At 38.6% G+C, this 20,155-nt stretch overlaps 1 protein-coding gene across 2 annotated transcripts in view; it reads left to right on the top strand.

Annotated features, from left to right (window-relative positions):
* Window positions 1-18,885, top strand: part of PRKD1 (protein kinase D1) — a 116,173-nt gene extending 97,288 nt beyond the window's left edge. For both annotated transcript variants that reach the window (XM_063398850.1, XM_063398851.1), the window contains 8 exons: window positions 1,651-1,703; window positions 2,739-2,811; window positions 3,737-3,843; window positions 4,270-4,431; window positions 5,757-5,855; window positions 6,895-7,162; window positions 15,810-15,895; window positions 17,915-18,885. In XM_063398850.1, the coding sequence (XP_063254920.1) occupies window positions 1,651-1,703; window positions 2,739-2,811; window positions 3,737-3,843; window positions 4,270-4,431; window positions 5,757-5,855; window positions 6,895-7,162; window positions 15,810-15,895; window positions 17,915-18,133 (1,067 nt within the window). In that variant the 3' untranslated portion in view covers window positions 18,134-18,885. The remainder of the gene's footprint in view (window positions 1-1,650; window positions 1,704-2,738; window positions 2,812-3,736; window positions 3,844-4,269; window positions 4,432-5,756; window positions 5,856-6,894; window positions 7,163-15,809; window positions 15,896-17,914) is intronic.
* The last annotated feature ends 1,270 nt before the right edge of the window (window positions 18,886-20,155 follow it).

Below are 20,155 nucleotides of genomic sequence, written 5' to 3'. Positions count from 1 at the left end.
AGACCTGTGTAAATCTGTCTTGGATACTGATAATGAGGTAGCAAAGAGCAAACAATTCCCCACTGCTAGCCTTGTGCTGCTGTGGTTGTTCTGTACTTCTCTTCAGCCTAGTCAGTGTAAAGAGAATTTGGATATGTCTACATGATTTGGATTAGACCTTCTTGTTGCAATGTACATCCGCTTTAGCACTTGACATCTGGATGCTATTAATGCAGCACAGAATGCTAATGAGACCACAAGCCCTTCAGAAACCAAGTAATACAACAGGCTGTGGCATTGCATCTCCAGGCACATCAGCTCACATATCAGATTAGATCAGCTATGTCCTTTGCTTTCTCAGCTGGGATCTTGTATAAAACAGTGTCAAATTCTGGATGTCATTTCCATCAGACTACTTGCCTAGTGCCCCTGGTTTGAGTCCAGTGTAGCTAAACAAATCATCTAAAATGCTGGACTGGGCATGACAGCTGTCTTATCTCCCTCTTGGGAAGTTTGAAAAATTTCTTTACTAGTTAGTAGTTATCTTTGTGTTATATATGCAAAAATTAAGGTCATCTGAGACTTTTAGAATGATTTGTTGTGGACAATAAGAATGACAGCAATCTTCCTTCTTCTGCTCAAAGTCTAAGACTTGTCTGTGTCTTTGTCCATGCTTTTATTCATCTAAACACAGCAGTACATATATTTGAAAACAAATTGGCAGTGATTAAAAACCTCTCCATAGCTGAAACATTCTATGCCAAAAGCAGTCTTCCTAAGAATGTAGAATAAGCCATGTGAGGCAGAAGTTACTCATGTTACTGCAACTAGGATTAGTGCTGATGGGTAGTAGCAAGTGTCTTCAGTGTGTAATACAGCCCTCGTAGTAGGGGACCCTGGTTTTGAATTTTTTACTTCAACAAGTAGAAGGTCAGCATGAATGGAATTCTACACAGAAGTAGGTGACAGAAGTGGCAGTGCTCCAAAGAAGCATGCTTTCCTTCCCAAAGCATTGTCTTTGTGTAATGCAGTTAGCAGTAGGCATATTCTGAATTTCCACTCAGTAAGTCTGCAGTTCAAATGCTTGTGACATGCTTATAACATCCTAATGTTTATTGTATTAAAATGCAGGTGCAAGGTTTTGTTTCCACTATGTCTGTTTTAATTTTTAAGTTTTAATAATGTCTGGTAAGCCAGTTGAAATGTGTATTACTTGTAACAGTATGCAGTCTGATTTGAATGTGCATTTGCCTTCATCTGAAGACCATCAAATATGTTGTAGGTTAGTAAATAAAATTATTATTAAATCCACTAAATAAAACCATTTTAGTTGCAGTTGTTACTTGGGTGAGATACAAAGCCTCAAAACAGAATGAGAAAAAGCAATGAAAAAACAAGCTTATAAATGGGAATTATGAGACTTCACTATTAAAAAAATATTAATGAATTATGTAATTCTGTTTTTTCCCTACACTGCAAAACTGTTGTTCGATTCATGTGTTTGTGGGCTGGTATAATTTTATATTAGCTGGTAGACAAACAAGCTGACCTAATTGGTCCAATTTCTAGAGCTGTCAGTAGATACTGATGTAATATGAATGTCATTTCCTATTACTACATGTTTGAACTAAAAGCACAGCAATCTAAAGTGTATTTTGCTTTCTTCCCCAGGGGATATATCCATCAGTATTTCTGTGTCAAACTGCCAAGTCCAAGAAAACGTGGTGAGTGTTCTGTGGATGCTGGTGCTAGACATGCTATGATTAAGCTGGCAAAGTCATTGATCTGCTTTTCAAGAGGAGTGTTAGGCGAGGTCCCATCAGCCATTTCTCACTTACCTTGTGGAATTAACAAACAATTACCTTTTTTAACTTTTGACAAAAACCATCTTCATGGCTCCTTTTCTCAAGATGCAAGAATTATGTATGGGTAAATTTCACAGGCTTTAACTGTGGCTCTGTGTAGGATGTTAATTGCCAAATGGAAACACAAGGTGTAGAAATTACTAGTTCATGGAATTTGTTAACTGAACTTGGTAAAAATGACCACAAACCTTGATAAATATACCATTTCCTGTCATATCTGAGAGATCAGAAGGAAGAGTTGCATATATCATAACACACACATAGAGAATTCTGGGTTCCTTTTACTCTAGGACAGCTAGATATAGGTCATGTGGTCAAGTTAAGTAGTCATACTGCCTGCTTTCTGTCTCATGGCAGGTGGAAAAAATAGATACTCCCTGCAGCCAGCTAAAGCTTTGGGACAGCTCTGGTAGTTGTCAGAAAAAGAGTGCAAAAAGATTGCCTGCTAGGGATGTGTTCATTTGTTTCCAAAAATGTAAGACTGCCTTTTTTATGAATTAGACACTCTTTTACTCTTTGTTGTATATGCTGCTGGTTAAATAGCAGGAAAATAAAACTGAGCTGGAAGATTTGATGTTTGTTTGAGTCTCCCAAATGAATCTGCTAACAGCTTGTGCTTTAGCCTGTGTTATGCACTGAAAAATAGCGAGACATGAGACTGTCTCTCTGGCACAAATGGAATATTTTACCCCTCTCAGTGAACCTGCTGAAGATTCATCAGCTTTTACAGCAATTAGTTACTGTTGCTTGTAAGAAAACATACCTGATTTTTTTGGCAGATAATATATTTTAAAGTGTACTGTATTAAAAAATGCCACTAGAAAACCCAAATGAAATACAAAATTTTCCTTCCACATCCTTAGGGCTTTTAATCTCTGTTGTTTATACGAACAGGATATTAGCACTGTATACCAGATCTTCCCAGATGAAGTATTGGGATCAGGACAGTTTGGAATTGTTTATGGAGGTAAGGCTTTGGTGTGTTATACCATGGTGCTTAAGATAAAAATTTTCCTGAATGGGGAAAGTATTTGGACTCTGAAATGTTTTGACAGAAATTAGCTGTCTATTGGTTCATTTAAGCAGTATATATTCAACAAAATATATGGTTATATTTTGTGTTGATTAATTAATTGTGTAGATTGAAGTTTTCTGCCCAGTAGTGGCTCAGTGTATATCAATAGTTTCATATTCTCTGTAAGTTCTAATAATGCAAGCCCTGAAGAGCAGGAAGCTGTTCTTTTTGGGAACTGTAATGGATGAAAAAGATACTATTTTCCCTTCTGTGTTTCTTTACATAAGATATTATTTTCCTTTCTGTGTTTCTTTACATATTCCAGTGAGGCATTTTTTAATAGTTTCTTCAGTTGCTTCTCTTTTTATTTTCATTTTAATGTTTCCTCTGTCTTTTCTCCTTTTCTCAGCAGTTTTTTGGGGGTGTATTTAGGTACAGCTATTGTTTGAGACAGTGTGAAGTGAGAACTAACAAAAAATTTCTCACTGAGGTATCTCTGACTGTCTGATAAACCTGGGACAGGCACTAACATGCCTAAAGGCTATCACATATTTCAATATTTGCTAGTGTGGAGATACCAGTGAAGGACTAAGTCCACAACCAGCCAGTTGCACAGAATGCAGCTGCAGTTTGCATATATATATGAGAAAATTAACTTTGCTTATAGTTGAGCTAACTGTCTCATAGGTTTGTTTAGTAAGAAAAGTTCTGTTGTTAAAGGGTAGAAAGAAGAGAAATGGCAGAAAACTTTTAATGTCCTGTCTGCAAACCAGCTCTGAGAATTACTTGGTTATGGCCTTTTGTACAATCCCTGCAAAGGGAACACTTCATAATTAATCATGTTAATTGATGGAGAGCTTTTGTTCTATTAATGCAGGAAAGCATCGCAAAACTGGAAGAGATGTTGCCATTAAAATAATTGATAAACTAAGATTTCCAACTAAACAGGAAAGTCAACTTCGTAATGAAGTTGCCATTTTACAGGTACTTTTCTGTTCTTTTTTACTGTATTAGCTCCATTATTTATTTCTATAGATACCAGATAATAATTCAATGATTTTAATTTATAATTACTAGTGTTTTTGCAAAAATATTCAATTTTTTCTGCTTATTTTCCATAAAAAGCCAAAACCAAATGTATCAGCAATGTCACACTAGGAGTTAAAATTTTTGCCGTTTTAGGCACCAGGCACAATAAGGAAAATATATGTTAAACTAATTTGAAATTCATACATTCTCCAGTACTGCCCCCAGAAATTTTGTCCCTGTTGCCTACAGGTTAAGCACACAGTTTAAATTATCAAATACTGAAAGATTGTCTGGTTTAGGTGGGGGTCTGAAGTCTGGATATGTCATGATAAAAGTTACTGATCATATTGAGAAATCTAGTGCTGTATTTCTCTTTAATAGAATCTTCATCATCCTGGGGTTGTAAATCTGGAGTGTATGTTTGAGACGCCAGAAAGAGTCTTTGTTGTTATGGAAAAACTCCATGGAGACATGCTGGAGATGATCTTGTCAAGTGAGAAGGGCAGATTGCCAGAGAGAATAACTAAGTTTTTAATTACTCAGGTAAGAAATTAATTATAGACCTAGAAGGAGATTTGAGGTCAGTTACTATCACAGTTTCTTATACTTTACTTTTGACATAGTTTACCTGTCTGGTTTGTGAAAATCTAAGTAAAACAGGGGTGATAAAACAGCTTTCTTTACATTACTGTAATGTTATCTGATAGATAGTAAACCATTAAGAGGACTTAAAACCAGACACATGTAGAGCTGTTGGCTGCTGGATGGAGGGGACATCAAGCTACAGTTTCTCGTATGATAGAAGAATTAAGCACAAGAAAGGAAAGCATTAAAAGCAAACTGTTGAAGAACTACAAAAAGAAATTTGAACCTCTTGAACTGCCCGATATCAAACCACTGCAGTTCAAACTATGCACTGTTAAGCCTATTTTCTGTGCTCAGATTGGATCTCAGTGCTACCTGTGTCTGGATTCCATTATTACTTCTGTTAACAATTTGATATGGGACTTATTTGAGCTTCCTGTTCTTCCTGTAATATTATCATACTGCTTCTTTGCCTGCCTGAAATACTGGTTTAAATTTAGATACAAACATGGGTAGTGAGCCACCTCACAGTCAGAGAAGCCCATGTTACAGCAGTCAGGAAAAAAGAAATTAGCAGGAGCAGCAGTATTATGGTGTTTATTATTATAAATTCCTTATTTGGGGTAGAACTTAACAGGTTTCGTAGTCTCCAGGCCTTAATGGGCAAAACTGCCACCAGTTTTAGTATTTGATTTCTTCTGTTCACAGGTTCATTCAGCCTCCCCTCCATTCACTGCTCTAATACAGTGGCAAATTCTGTCAGGCCCTGACCAAACACAAGGAATTGAGTTAACGCCACACAAAAAGGATGGATATCTGTTACACTGTTGCTATATTTCTGTGTATGTAACAGAACAGAAATACATACAATGCTCTCTATTCTTTCTCTCATCAAGAAAACACTTCAATTGGATCATATAATATTTCTGTGAATTTTTTTAGTTGAATCTAGTTAAGAAAGGTCATTATGCAAATGTTACTACATTAAAAGATTTCATGCACAAAAAAGGAAACAAATACTTAGAACTCAGGTTTTTAAAAGTTGTTTATAATGTAAACTCTTGGAGAGGGAAAGATCATATTCAATGTGGTGACACATCAAGAAAACTTGAGGCACAGCATTTTGGTTTCTGTTGGGTTTTTCTTTTTCATTGTTGACATTCTTGTAAAAGGTACATTCTTGTTGGACTGTTTTTCTTCACACCAGTCCGTGCTTCTCTGGTCACTGATCCTGTTCAAACAATATAAAACAAACAACTATAATTCAGTTTATTTATTCACAGATCCTTGTTGCTTTAAGACATCTTCATTTCAAAAATATTGTTCATTGTGACCTCAAACCAGAAAATGTGTTATTGGCATCAGCTGATCCTTTCCCACAGGCAAGTAGAAAATGCCCTTTCTTAAAATAAATTGTTCCAATTAATAAGTGCTAGCAATGTTAATGTAAACAAGAAAATGATTAGTGACCTATCTGCACAGAATTTTTAGGTAAGAAAAAGTGGATCACTTATTCAAACCACTTATAAAGAAGTTATGTTTGAAAATCCTTGACTCTTGTCATTTGTCTAAAATATTGAACTAGATTTTCAAGTGTAACATAGTTACTTGTGCGATCACTTCTAGTTTGCTCACCATTACAGCACAAATTAACTTGGCTGGTTGATTTGCTCAAGAAAGAAAGTTATTTTTCTGAACGTTTGGGTAGGGCTCATGAAGAACAAGAGCTGCTTCTTTGATTCTATGAATTGAAATGCCATGTAGATCACAGGATATTTAAGTATACATTGTGACTGGTTATATGTCTCATTAAAAGGTATTTTTATCAGCTTCTCTTACCTTCAGTCAGCAGAGTTCATCTACAATCTCCCTCAATCGCCCATATTCAAAATGAGTACTACTGATAATTTTAAAATATCAGTATCAATAGGGAAGGATCTGTACTGAGTTGTTTTAAGGGAGATTTTTAAAGCTGCTTAATCTGTTACTTTGTAGAACTCAAAAAAGGAAGTTTGCAGAGAGACAGAGTATAACTAGATCCACGATAAAAGTGGAAGTTTAAGAACTAAATTTTGTCAAGTTGCTTGTTTTAGGAAAAAAGCCATAAGTAAAACAATTTTTCTGTTTGCTGTGTTCTTCTGCTATGAATAAGTATTACTACTTTCATCAGGAACCTGAGCTGTTAAGCCTATCCACAACTGTGTTTTATTCATGGAATGAAGGAACAGAAGAGATACTATGGACTGGTGTTCCAGTCTACTGTTTCAGTGCAATAAGAATTTTGCTCTTAAAGAGGAGTTTAAAAAAAGTACCCCTGAAGGAACAGTAGAGATGCATCTTGCAACTAATTGATGATGAAACTTACTCAACTATGTATTTGATAATAAAAATAATGTATGTGTTATGTTTTTCATTAAACAGGTAAAACTTTGTGATTTTGGCTTTGCCCGAATCATTGGAGAGAAATCATTTCGGCGTTCAGTTGTAGGAACACCAGCCTACCTTGCTCCAGAGGTTCTGAGAAACAAAGGCTATAACAGATCTCTGGATATGTGGTCAGTGGGTGTCATCATTTATGTAAGCCTCAGTGGTACCTTCCCATTCAATGAAGATGAAGACATACATGACCAAATCCAGAATGCTGCTTTCATGTATCCACCTAATCCATGGAAGGAAATTTCTCTTGAAGGTAAGACCTGTTTGTGACTGTTCTTATATAGTGCTAAAAAGAGTAGGTTTATTTTGCCTTTTTTCCCTGTACATAACAGAATTTTTAAAAAATCCAGTAATGTAATGTGTCTGTTTTGTGCCTTAAGCTGCTTTAGATATTTCCTACAGAGCATATATAGGCTGCATATGGCATAATCTTCTAGCATGGGATCTCTCCAGGAGGTGTTGAAGGAGCCTCATAACCACCTACAGATGAGATTGCTATGGAATCTGTGGGGAGCTTAAGCTGCTGTAATTGGTCTTGTGTATATTTATTTATGTACCTCGTCATTCAGCTCTGTTGCATCTGCAGTCTGTGTCTTGTTCTACTTGTTCCAGTAACTGAGTTTGGTTTCAGTAGAATGCTGTACTCTGATACCTTTGTGTGGGGAAGATAAAAGTGAACAATTCTATAGACGAGATTTCAGGCACAGTGTGAGAAAATGTCAAACAAGAGACTTTATGCAGGGGGAAAAGGCTTGGAGATAACTGTGAGACCTTTGAAACTCGAGTTCTGGTCAATGACATCAAAGACTTCAGATAAACTAAAGAACAATGTGATTAGTTCACTAGGAACATCTTTAAAGAAGGTAAATTATTTCTATTAAAAATGTGTCTGAACACAGCTAAGCAGGGCATTTAAAAAACAGGCACTTCTGGTTTCACTAACATTTTCACATATATAATGTTTTTAGGCAGATAACATTTTCAGGAAACTTGATTTTCTTTGGGTTTTTTTTCAGTCCAGAATTCTGCAGGATTGTAAGTCTTAAAGGAACATTATAAGCATCAGATTCTTATATCCTTTTCTGGATTGTAATATATGGCAAACTGAATGACAATATTAGCATTTATAATTTCTGGTATTTACGGTACCATTTTTTTGGATTTTCAGGTGATACGTGTAACATACCTGTTAAGCATAATTTAGAGCAGTGTGCTTAATGCTCACTGTAATATATATTACAGCCATGTGAGATTCTCTTCTGAAAATGCTCTGAGAGCATTGTTTGTTATTTTATCTCAGTGGCAGATGAAGTTTGAAATCTGTTGGAGAAAAAAAAAAGCTATAAATCTGCACAATTACACACTGAAGTTCTCCTGAACCTCCACACACTTTGATATGTAAGCTGACAGAATCTGTTGGCAGCAATGCTTTATCTGTCGCTAGAGATAAGCAAACAGCAATCAACACAGGGGAAGCTGCAAGAAATTGTCTCCCACAAGTTTCTGCTGTGGTAGACAGAAGATCAATTTTTGCACTCAGAGGTGAAGACTCGGTAGAGCACCTACAGAAAACTCACCTACTCTGGTGTTATCTCTCCATTTGTAGAATCACAGTGTTCATTAAGAGTTGATGGATACCAAAATGCAAGCATGCGGAAGGGAGGGAAACATACTCTAACAAATTACTAAATTAAAATCTGCTTATTGTGATTTTATTACATATTTTGTACTGCTGGGTGATGAACCACTATTGTGCTAAATGAAAAACCTGGACAATGTCTGAAGAGATTCCATTACGTCTAACACAGGGAGTTGAAATCTGAATCTCTCTCTAAGTATTGCTTGATAAAGCTGATTTTTAGAGCTCAAATTTGAACTCAAACTCCATATTACTTAGGGAAAGTAAAAGACTGTTTTTCTCATGTCCTGATCCACTCTCCTGCACAACTTGTGAGAGGGCAGGAGCTGTCCCTGTGGACCCACTGTCTCCATCCAGTTTCTGTTACCTCTGACAGTGCAGCTTGGTTAAAGTGCAAACCTGTCCTGGTGTCCTGACATCTAGTCTGGATTACAGTTCTGAGCAATGCCACGTTCATTAATGCCACACATGATTGAGTCACTTAAGGGAGAAACACAGATTATTTTAAAGGTTTTATGAAGGAACTTCTGCATGCCTGTTGCAAAGTTTGGTGCTAAGGAAAGGTGAACAGCAGTTAAACCTTCTGTACCTTGTCCATAATTATTACTGTGACTCAGAGAGCCAAATGTCTAAAACTTCTTGCAGCTGTAGCTATTCCAGCACTCTCTTCAGACCACTCCTCATGTAATAAGTTTAAGAATAGCTAAACTTAGTTATTTCCATCTTCTGTTTTTATTGTAATCAGAGAGGAAAAAGCATGTATTTCTTTGAATTTAATAGATAGCGCAGCAATTAGAGTGAATTAGTCTGTGTTGAGCACCACTTTGGTTTTAGTGCACACTGCATGCTTTTCCTGAGACTTGCTAAACAACAGCGTATTAATTTGTGAGCTTGAGAGCAGAGGGTAGCAAAATTTTAGAACAAAAAAAACACATTGATCACGTGTAAACAATGTGTCTGGAAAAGTAACAGCAGTGGTAAAGTAGCCTAAATATTCCGGTCACACATTACTTAGTCAATTACTGGTCTTTAAGTAAAATTGACTTTTAAAATTTTAATTTGCACTGATGAAGTGATAAATTCATAAAAAACACATGACCTCTAATCAGTTAACCTATTAGAAAAATCCAGGGCCTAGGAAGTCCTGGACCACCTGTATTAGTGGCAGCAGCTTAAATTTGTACAGATGATGGCAATAAGAGTAGATGATATTCTAGGTGTACTTTAAAAATTCTTAGTCAGTTATAAATTTATCATTAATTTAGGACTGCTCTTTTTTTTAATATCCTTAAGATGTTTTCTTGGTTTTAAGTTACATAAAAAGTTTAAATCTGTAGGGAGGGACTAAATGAATGATATGTTTGTAATAGAGTTTTCATTTATGTTGTAAACTTTTGTATTTATGTGCCAGTCACATCCTAATTGAGTTAATGCGGTCAGTCCTGTGAAAAGTAATTATTGTGTTAATCTGATACTTAGAGTGAAAATTGTGACTTTATCTGTACTACAATTAATTATTTGCCATGTTAATAAACTTGCATAAGCAGTATAGAGTCATGAACCTCCTTACTGTGAAGGTTCTTTCCACTGAATTAAAACTAAAGAGCTATCTTTCCTAAAATCAAAGGGATACAGAGCTTTCTGAAATTTGCATTTGAATTTTTCTGTTGGGGATTATGCTGAATGATCACCTATCTGAAAGGCCAGTACTCATTCTACTGGAGTAGTTGGCTAGTTTGATCCCTTTAAAAAAGTTTCCAGCTCCTGGAACTTTGTAAGTCCTCACCTGACTGCTTACACTAACATGAAAGATAAACAGGAGCCCATAAATGGGTTAGAAAATCACTTCCATAATCCTCAGAACTTTCACTAAGGTTGCCTTCTTGGTGATAACCTGGTGCATTCCCATAGATTGTGTGCAGACCATAGGTGGTCTTTCTTAATGCTCTGTATTTATTTAATTATTTATTTTACAGAGGAATAGTGTAAAATTTTATGAAGCTCCTAAAATGTCTGATAAGGGTTACTTTAAAATCTGATTTTAAAAAATCAGTGAACATATATAAAAATACTTTAAAATACTATGTAGTTACTACCCTCTCCTGAAAATTGCTTTATCTTGCTAGACAGAATATTTAATTTTCTAACAGATGATGCCAAAATTTAGTCCCCTGAAGTTGTCTGTCTAAAATAAATGTTAATGCCTTCTAAATTTTTATCTTCAGTGTTTTTAAGCAATACAACTCAAAACTAAATCATCAAACAATTACATGGTTTTTTTTCTTTTAATTCAGAAATGGAATAAATATGAATCTTACTGTTCATTCATTTTACATGAATTGAAGCCAGATTAAGCTTTGTAAGATAGTGGCTATCAGGACATTGTCAGAAGAGGATGAGGTTTTTGTGAGTTTAAACAGAAAACCCATGAACTTTGCACATGTCTTTTAAGCATTTTAATTCCAGCACACACAATGTCATTATTAAACTTCCTAGATTCTTCTTTGCTTTGCACTGCACTGTTCTTTTGTTGCCCTGCCTGTATCTATCACCTGCATCTTGGCTTCTGTTACTCAGACAGAACTCTTACAATTTTGAGAAGTGGCATTTCTTGAATTGCATGATTTCCTGATAAAAAGTAGCAAAGACTCTTTGCTGTGGAAACTCGTGTTTTCTTCCTTCACCTAAATTTGAAAACTTTGAGTGATAAAGCAAATGAAATTGTATCAGATTCTAGTAGTCACGTTGCATTTCTGCTTATTTATTTATTTGTGCTTCTTTCTTAAGAGGCAAGGGGTGGGCAAAACTTCCCTGGCAAAAAGAACCCTAGATAAAAAAACTAAAAACAAACAGCAAAACTGGTTACAGAGACAGCAGTATCCCAGTGGTGAAACAAGCACACTATCTGTGGAAACTGTTCTCGATTGCTCGATACTGACAATTGTAACCATCCAGGGAAATGGCCTTTTCACTTTCATCATTGTTTTCTTCCCTGCCTTTTTTGTGCACCTTCTCTAGTGATTTTTTTCTAGACCAGTGCCTTTCTGGTCCATTCAACAAGCCATTGGCAATTTCTCCCAAGAATACAAAGAGATATGTTATTACAGATAATACATCCTTGTCCTGAAGTGAAAAAAGGGGCAAAGGGGCCCCTCATCCTGTTGTAACTTGAGGGAAGTTGAATAGCTAAACACGATTTCATCACTTGTAAGGCTCCCAGTCATACCTCCTTCCAGTGGGTTGCACAGATGGAATGTAATAGAGACATTATCAACCCTCAGTGGCGGGAAGCACATTCAGTAGGTACTTGACAGTTACCGAGGCACACGCTGGGATATGTGCACCTACATCTCAGCAGTTACCAGGACAATCAACCCTTTCATCAAGTTCTTGACCTATTTTCCAAACTGAAATTCATAGTAAATGATTGAAAAATGAACTCTGACGATCATACACACCCAAATACTACTGAAAATAATAAAGAAATGGTAGCACTACTAAATTCACATTCAGCACTGGCTTATGTATCAAAAGACAGACTGAAGTCTTACTGTAATTCTGCTGAATTTAAGGGTAAGTTGACAGTGTTGCAGAAGATGCTGATGTTTGCTGATCCCCATATATACTGCAGTGGGTAAGGGACTATGTTTTCCTCTTTGAAACATCAGATAAAAACAATGGTCAGTACTTCTTGATAGGTGATACCAAAACCATCATATATGACTGACTTTCCAATCTCTTCCCCATAGCTTGGAATGTGTCTTATAAATAAAGAGGAAGAAGAGTAACTCCACTATTTTGGAAAAAAAATGAGTTTTAAGAATGATGCCATCTATCAGTAATGGGTCCTACTGGATATCCACTGACTTTCTTATCCCACATACAGTTCACGAGCATTTTGAGAGGGAACAAAACAAACACGAATTAGAGAATTTTGCATTAACTGTACTTGATGCTAAAAGAGACATGAGATAAGAATTTGTTTGTCCACAACAGAAAAGTAAAATTAGGAGCATCTGTTCCAGGGACAGAATGACTCGGAGCCTCTGGCAATGCTTTCTTTTTCAGAAGTCCTGAGATTTATTTTCTATCCTTGCTTTGATTTCCAAGACAGTATTCATCACCAGGAAGTCAGGGCTGCTTTAGTGATAGTCTCCTGTTGCTAAGAATAGGTTTATTTGTTGAACTAACTGCATAAATTCACACTGCCACGTGCATTCCCATTTTCCTGGAAATGTTGTTGTTTTCATTGTGCTCTGCCCCATGGCAGACACACACATAAAGCCCTAGATGGCAAATTGAGCCTGCAGAGAGGAAATCTCTGTTATAAAAGAAAAACTTTTCCGTATCGTTGTACAAAATATAATCTAATAGATAATTGGTTTAAAGAATTCTGTCCCATCTCATATTCTTAAAACAGACAAGATGATTATTCAGCTCCTTTGATACCCAGCTGCCAACAATATCCATCTGACGTGTTTCAGACCCGGTGCCCCTCAGTGATGCCGTGTGTCTGTGTTACTTTCAAGACCATCTTTCCCTGTCACCATGATATAAACAGAGAAATAAAGATGTAAACCAACATACTTTGGACATGCCAAGGGATAATGTGACAAAATGGAAAAATTGTAGGAATATTATCATTGCTTGTGGCTAGTCAGTTATTCTGGAATAACAGTAACTTTGCACCAGAACACATGCTGAACATTTAGCACCACCTAATAGGAGTTAATCTTTCATTATAGTGTCATTTTTAAAAAAATTTTAAATGTTTTTCTGTAATTGCATTCAAGCCTCATCGATCTCATTCCAGAGATTTTTCCAAATGGGCCACTCATTGTAGTTCCATGCACTGGTCGTGGGCTCATGGGCTTCATCCCTTCAGGTACCACTACAGACATACCTACAGGGTGAAAGAGTTGGGTTTGTTCAGCCTGGAGAAGTTTCCAGGGAGACCATATAGCACCTTGAACTACCTAAAGGAGGCTAAAAGAGAGCTGAAGAGAGACCTTTTACGAGGGCCTGTAGTGATGAGACGTAGGGTAATTACTTTAGAGTGAAAGAGGGTAGGCTTAGGTTGGTTATTAGGAAGGGGTTGGATATTAGGAAGAAATTCTCAACTGTGAGGGTGATGATACAGTGGGACAGGCTGCTCAGAGAAGTTGTGGATAGCCCATCTGTGGAAGTGTTCAAGAAGGAGTTGGACAGGGCTTTGACCGGTCCGGTCTAGTAGGAGGTGTCCCTGCCCATGGTAGGAGAGTTGGATCTTTAAAGACCTTTCCAACCTTAACCATTCTGTGATTCTAAGACCTTCAGTGAATCATTGACTCCCAAACCATAGAAATAATGAAATTTGTAAAGAAAGCCCTCTCACTTTTCTGAAAATGTCCACTGTTGACTATAGAAGCAATGCTTCTGCTTTATTTTGGAAGTATAGTATTGCATGACTTGGTGACTTACAAAACCTGATTTCTCCACTCAGGGACTGAGAAGGTGCTGCTGTCAGCTAAAAGTGACACTGAAAGTCTCAGAAAAATATACACCTATGTATGGTTTGCTGTGGTACCTGAAGAATACTGTTCTTGGGAGGAAAATGTTAAAGCTGGAAGATTTGGCAATAAGGGAATATTTTCACACAAAGTGGCCTTGTACCTTGCTTCTAAAAATGTCAGTGTGGGAAAACTCCATTTATTACGCCTAGTGTTGCTCATCCTCTGCCTTTTCTGAGAAGCAGAATTCCCATGTAGAGATAACACAGTCTCATGGACAGGCTTGAGCCTGGTGGTGGGAGAGGGATCACAGGAGCACAGCCTTGAGATGAGCTGGGGGTGCTCACAGCCCTTTGGTGTATTGGGGCAGGCAGTGCCCACCTTGTGCCAGGCTGGGCTGAGCCCAGCGGGGCGGTGACCCCATGCCTGTCCCTGTCCCCGTGCCTGTGCCTGTGCCTGTGCCTGTGTCTGTGCCTGTGTCTGTGCCTGTGCCTGTCCCTGTGCCTGTGCCTGTGCGTGTCCCTGTGCGTGTCCCTGTGCGTGTCCCTGTGCCTGTCCCTGTGCCTGTCCCTGTGCCTGTGCCTGTGCGTGTCCCTGTGCGTGTCCCTGTGCGTGTCCCTGTGCGTGTCCCTGTGCCTGTCCCTGTGCCTGTCCCTGTGCCTGTGCCTGTGCGTGTCCCTGTCCCTGTCCCTGTGCGTGTCCCTGTGCGTGTCCCTGTGCCTGTCCCTGTGCCTGTCCCTGTGCCTGTCCCTGTCCCCGTGCCTGTGCCTGTGCCTGTCCCTGTCCCTGTCCCTGTCCCTGTCCCTGTGCCTGTGCCTGTGCCTGTCCCCGTGCCTGTGCCTGTGCCCGTGCCTGTGCCCGTGCCTGTGCCTGTCTGTCCCCGTGCCTGTCCCTGTGCCTGTGCCTGTCCCCGTGCCTGTGCCTGTGCCTGTCTCTGTGCCTGTGCCTGTCCCTGTGCCTGTGCCTGTCCCTGTCCCTGTGCCTGTGCGTGTCCCCGTGCCTGTGCCTGTCTCTGTGCCTGTGCCTGTCCCCGTGCCTGTGCCTGTGCCTGTGCCTGTGCCTGTGCCTGTGCCTGTGCCTGTGCCTGTCCCTGTGCCTGTGCCTGTGCCTGTCCCTGTGCCTGTGCCTGTGCCTGTCCCTGTGCCTGTGCCTGTGCGTGTCCCCGTGCCTGTGCCTGTCCCCGTGCCTGTGCCTGTCCCCGTGCCTGTGCCTGTGCCTGTGCCTGTGCCTGTCCCCGTGCCTGTGCCTGTCCCTGTCCCTGTGCCTGTCCCTGTGCCTGTGCCTGTGCCTGTGCCTGTCCCTGTGCCTGTCCCTGTCCCTGTCCCTGTCCCTGTGCCTGTGCCTGTCCCTGTGCCTGTGCCTGTGCCTGTGCCTGTCCCTGTGCCTGTCCCTGTCCCTGTCCCTGTCCCTGTGCCTGTGCCTGCCCTGGCGGTGTTGGTGCGGTACCGAACAAACCTTCTCCTTGCACCTCAGCTATGTGTCAAATCACAAAACTGGAGACCTCACTAACATGAGTTTTTTTCTTTTGAGCAGGATCCAAGTGAGAATTATTTTCAGGCAACTGTTCAGTAAAACAGTTGTAGTCCCATTAGGAAGGGTTGCGTGGGTGCCTTCAGGTACATCAGCGTTGACTGCAACTTGTAAAAAGCTGGAGTAAGAAGGGATAACTGCCCTCTTTTTACAACTACCATGTTTGTGTAGCTCTCTGTTTGCATGTCCTAGTTGAAACAAATACATTTAAACTAACATTTTCCAATATTATTTCTTTTCAGCTATTGATCTCATAAATAATTTATTGCAAGTGAAAATGAGAAAGCGCTACAGTGTGGACAAAACATTAAGCCACCCATGGTTACAGGTATTTCTATAAATTCCATGTGTTTACTTTTGCATTTAGACTCTAACATAAAATAAATCTTCATCTTTAAGCACAGTAGGATTTAAGAAAATCTACAAACCTAAAGATGTTTTTAGATCCTTAGAACCTCATGTTCATTCACCGAGTTACCTATGGTTTCTCATTAATTTCTTAAGATTCCAATAGTAAACAGTCTCATGCTTTCAAAATACATTACAGAAATATTTTTTCATATTTGTCTACTGAGAAAATTATGTTTATAAAAATACTCCATGTAGTCAGTGGGCTTACATTATTTCATTGCCTGAAGTTCACTCTCAGTCACTTCTTATTAAAATTATTCAATGGCCTTCTACTTCACAATCATCACAAAAACTAGTGAAATGTGTGCTTGCCATGAAAATACATTAACCACTGAATATATTCAACTAAATTCTTCAACTAAAAACTGAGATGTAAGGAATTTTTAAGGTGCTAGCAGTGTCTGTCTTGTGCTTACCCTATGATATGGTGATTTTTTTTATCCTGGCAGCAGCCAAATCACTGCAAGTTTAAGGCCTAAGACAGAGCATTGAGGAGCCAGGGCCTGTCCCAGCACCCCCAGCAGAGGCGCAGGGAAGCCTGGGGACAGCCCTGGCCAGGGCATTGGGTCACTCCCAGGAGATGAGCACAGGCTGAGGCCAGACACATCCATCAGCCTGTCGGATCTCCCAAGGGAGCTTTGTTTACATCTAGAAAAGTAGTCGTGGCACAGGCATGGCAGAGACCAGATGCATAATCCCCAGTCCCAAAGGAATCTTTATCAAACCAGAAAACGGAGTCCTACTTTGGTATCTTACAGCTGATACTGTGTCTCTAAGTAGATGGTATCTTCTGGTAGGAGGAAAAGGGCTGTAACTGCCCATGCTGCACTCCACCTTTCTCAGGGACATTTATCTGGAGCTTGCTTTCTTCCTTTCAAATTTCCTGTCCCTCATTGGTTTTTTCCTCCACGACTGCTCTTTTCCCTGGCAACTATTGCAGAATGCATTTGCTTGAGTCTTTGGGGACCAGAAGTGTCTGGGCTAAGGTCTGCAGCAAGGATGCTGACTGTCTCACATGACAGGACACTTCTCCTCTATATCCACTTCTTTTGCTTGTGTAGTAGTGAGTGGAGGTGAACTAAGAGGAGGCAGTTCAGCAGCAGCTCTAGCACCAGGGATGGGGTGAGTCCTCTGTCTAGGAGAGTACTATCTTGCAGGCTAAGGAAAGAAAACAGTGGTTGTTTTTCCTTACAGGGTGGTGTTACAGGGCAGTGAGACTTAGTGGTGTTCTCTGAGAGGATGACTCTAAGAAATGGGCCGAAGAATGAGATACTAAGGATGAAAGCTTTATGCATTTACTGTGTTTGGCCTTTCTTTGGCCAACTTTGCTTTGGCTTTGTGGTTAAGATTGTGTCTTGGGCTGAGACAAGATGAAGGAGAAAAAAGGAAACTGAATATAGGATGAGAGAGATTAGTCTGCATGACACTAGGATAGGCTCTATTGCTGCAGCAAACTAGTAATTGCCCAAGTTCAGAAAAGTAGTTTTTTCTAGCCCAAGCTGAATTTATGTTCTGCATCATTATACTCAGATGCAGACTCTGCTGTCTTTGACTGATACAGATCATTAGAATGTACATGTATGATTTAAGGATGGTTCTTCTTCCTTATTCCTCTTGTGACTAGAGTGAGAAATTGCTTTACCACCGTGCCTCAGTTAGATATTATGGCAATCTATATCTATTCATACATTTTGCAAAACAACCCGTAACATCTCAGTAGTATACTTGTGACAATTTATTAAAATCAATTTATCAAAAAATCCTCTAGAGATGAAATGTATCTCTTTAGGCAGATTTCACATTTATATGTTATAAGATTTTTCATTTCTAGACGCTTAAATAGCTGAGTTAATAGCACTTTGAGTGTTATTGATAGCAGAAGGGAATATAATTTATTTTAGGAAATCTAGAACTAATACTGTTATTCTTTTTTTAGGACTACCAAACCTGGTTAGATTTGAGAGAACTGGAATGTAAAATGGGGGAACGTTACATCACCCATGAAAGTGATGACTCCCGGTGGGAACAGTATTCAGAAGAACATGGATTGCAGTATCCAGCACACCTTATCAGCCCAAGTGCTAACCATAACGAAAACACCAAGCTAGAAGAAACAGAAATGAAAGCCCTCAGTGAGCGTGTCAGCATCCTTTAAGTTGCATCCCCTATAATCTGTCAAAACACTGTGGAATTAATAAATACATACGGTCAGGTTTAACGTTTGCCTTGCAGAACTGCCATTATTTTCTGTCAGATGGGAACAAAGCTGTTATGCTGTTACACTGTTGATATATCTGAGTTGCCAAGACAAATCAACAGAAACATTTTTGTGTGACCAACTGTGTTGTATTTACAAAAGTTCCCAGAAACACTAAACTTGTTATTGTGAATGATTCATGTTGTATTTAATGTATTAAAACCTGTCTCCACGGTGCCTTTGCAAACTAGTGTTTTTCTTACTTGAGCCTCATTTTGGTAAGAGAGAACTTTCCCGTGAAGATCTTGGGGGTTTTTTGTGCATCGTTAGTATTGTAATTGTAAGCAAACTCTTGAAGAGTAGATTATAACTGCTGTTCTGTGAACAACTTCTACCATTTGGATAAAAGCTTTATTTAGTGTTCTAAAAATAGAAAAAGCAAAAAATAATGACTTGCATAGAATTGTACAGTTTCAATTCAGATAACCTATGTGTATTTGTGTGTTTGTGTATATAGATACACACACGCAGAGTATAACTTGCTCTTAAGCCTAAATGCCTTAGTAAAATATAAACTGCAGCGTGTCAGTTGTATTTCCCCTTTTCTTAAAATATTCTTCTCTATTATGAGTATTCTCTAATATGTACATTCAGAAGCTAAATAACATGTTGACTTTGTGTATGTTTTCAATAAAAGTCTTGTTAAAAGAGGTTAGTTGATGAAACTTTTTGTTTAAAGTAATCCTGGAGTGGCATCAGAAGTATGTAGAATAAATTAATTCATTGTTAAGAAGACAGTATGGAGGTAGGTGGGAAAATGCTGCTGGATAATCTCTGTACCTATCACACATATTTTGTAAGAACCTAATTGGATTGGTTTTGCTCAGTCAGTTTTGAAACACACTGAGGGAGTGGGGAAATTGAGGATGCATTAAAGGAATTTTAGGTTTTTGAGAAATGTGCTGCTTCTGCTTTTCCACTGAGTTCCACTGAACTGATGAGGTATTGCAGATCTTTCTTGCTTGCTCTTCTTTCCCTGAAAACTTTAAAGATACTAATTGTCATTTCTAACAGTTACTTAGACTACCAATGCTAAGCCAGTTAGTTTTAACAGTGAGAGACATTCTGGCTGCACTATAAAAACACGTGACAGAGTAACTCACTGAAAAGCTGAAATTTATTCTACACCATGGTCTATCTCAGAAAAAAATCAGTTAATGTGTAGTTACTGAAGACTGAGGTTAAAAATGTAAGGAAAGACTGAGATTAAAAATGTAAGGATGCACTGGATGAGAGGCAGAAGTACGCAAAGATAAGATCTTATAGCCACATATGGTAAAGCTCCACTGCTCAAGTACTGGCTTTATGTTAGAGTCATGAGCTCTTTAGTAGATAAGTCCATTCTTTCATTCAAGAAGAGCTTTGTCCTGAGAAAATTTTTGCCAGATACATAACATCACTAAAGCCAGAAGAATTTTTCCTCAGTATTTTGCACCTCTGCTGGATAGTTAGTATGTATTATAGAGGAAATGGGGAAAAGGCACCTCTATTCAAACAGAAAAAAAAAGATATTCTAGGAAATTAAAAAGTATTGTGAAAAATTATTTATAAAATCTCCTTCTTCCCCACCTTCTTTCCCTACTCCCACTTCCAAAAAATCCAAACCCCTTTTCCACTTAAAGTCTCTCATAATCATGGCCTTTTGACATGTTCTGAAGCAGCTCTTGTTGGGCAAGGTCAAATGTGTCAACTATTCTGCTGTGGTGTATTTTCTGTCATATCTGTATTTTCTGTTGTATCTATATTTTCTGTCAGCATGTTCCTACAAGACTAAAAATTGGCTAATCATTGGCCATTGTTTGTTTTTCTTTCAGCCTTATGCTTAATAATCAATTGACTGTAAAGCATAAAAATAGACTTGGGTTGATTTTCAAATTTTCTGTCAGTAAACATGTACCTGCTTGAGTATATTTAAAAGCA

Source organism: Prinia subflava, chromosome 5 (assembly GCF_021018805.1).
Source record: "Prinia subflava isolate CZ2003 ecotype Zambia chromosome 5, Cam_Psub_1.2, whole genome shotgun sequence".
NCBI lineage: Eukaryota > Metazoa > Chordata > Aves > Passeriformes > Cisticolidae > Prinia > Prinia subflava.
This window is presented reverse-complemented; position numbering and strand designations above follow the sequence as displayed.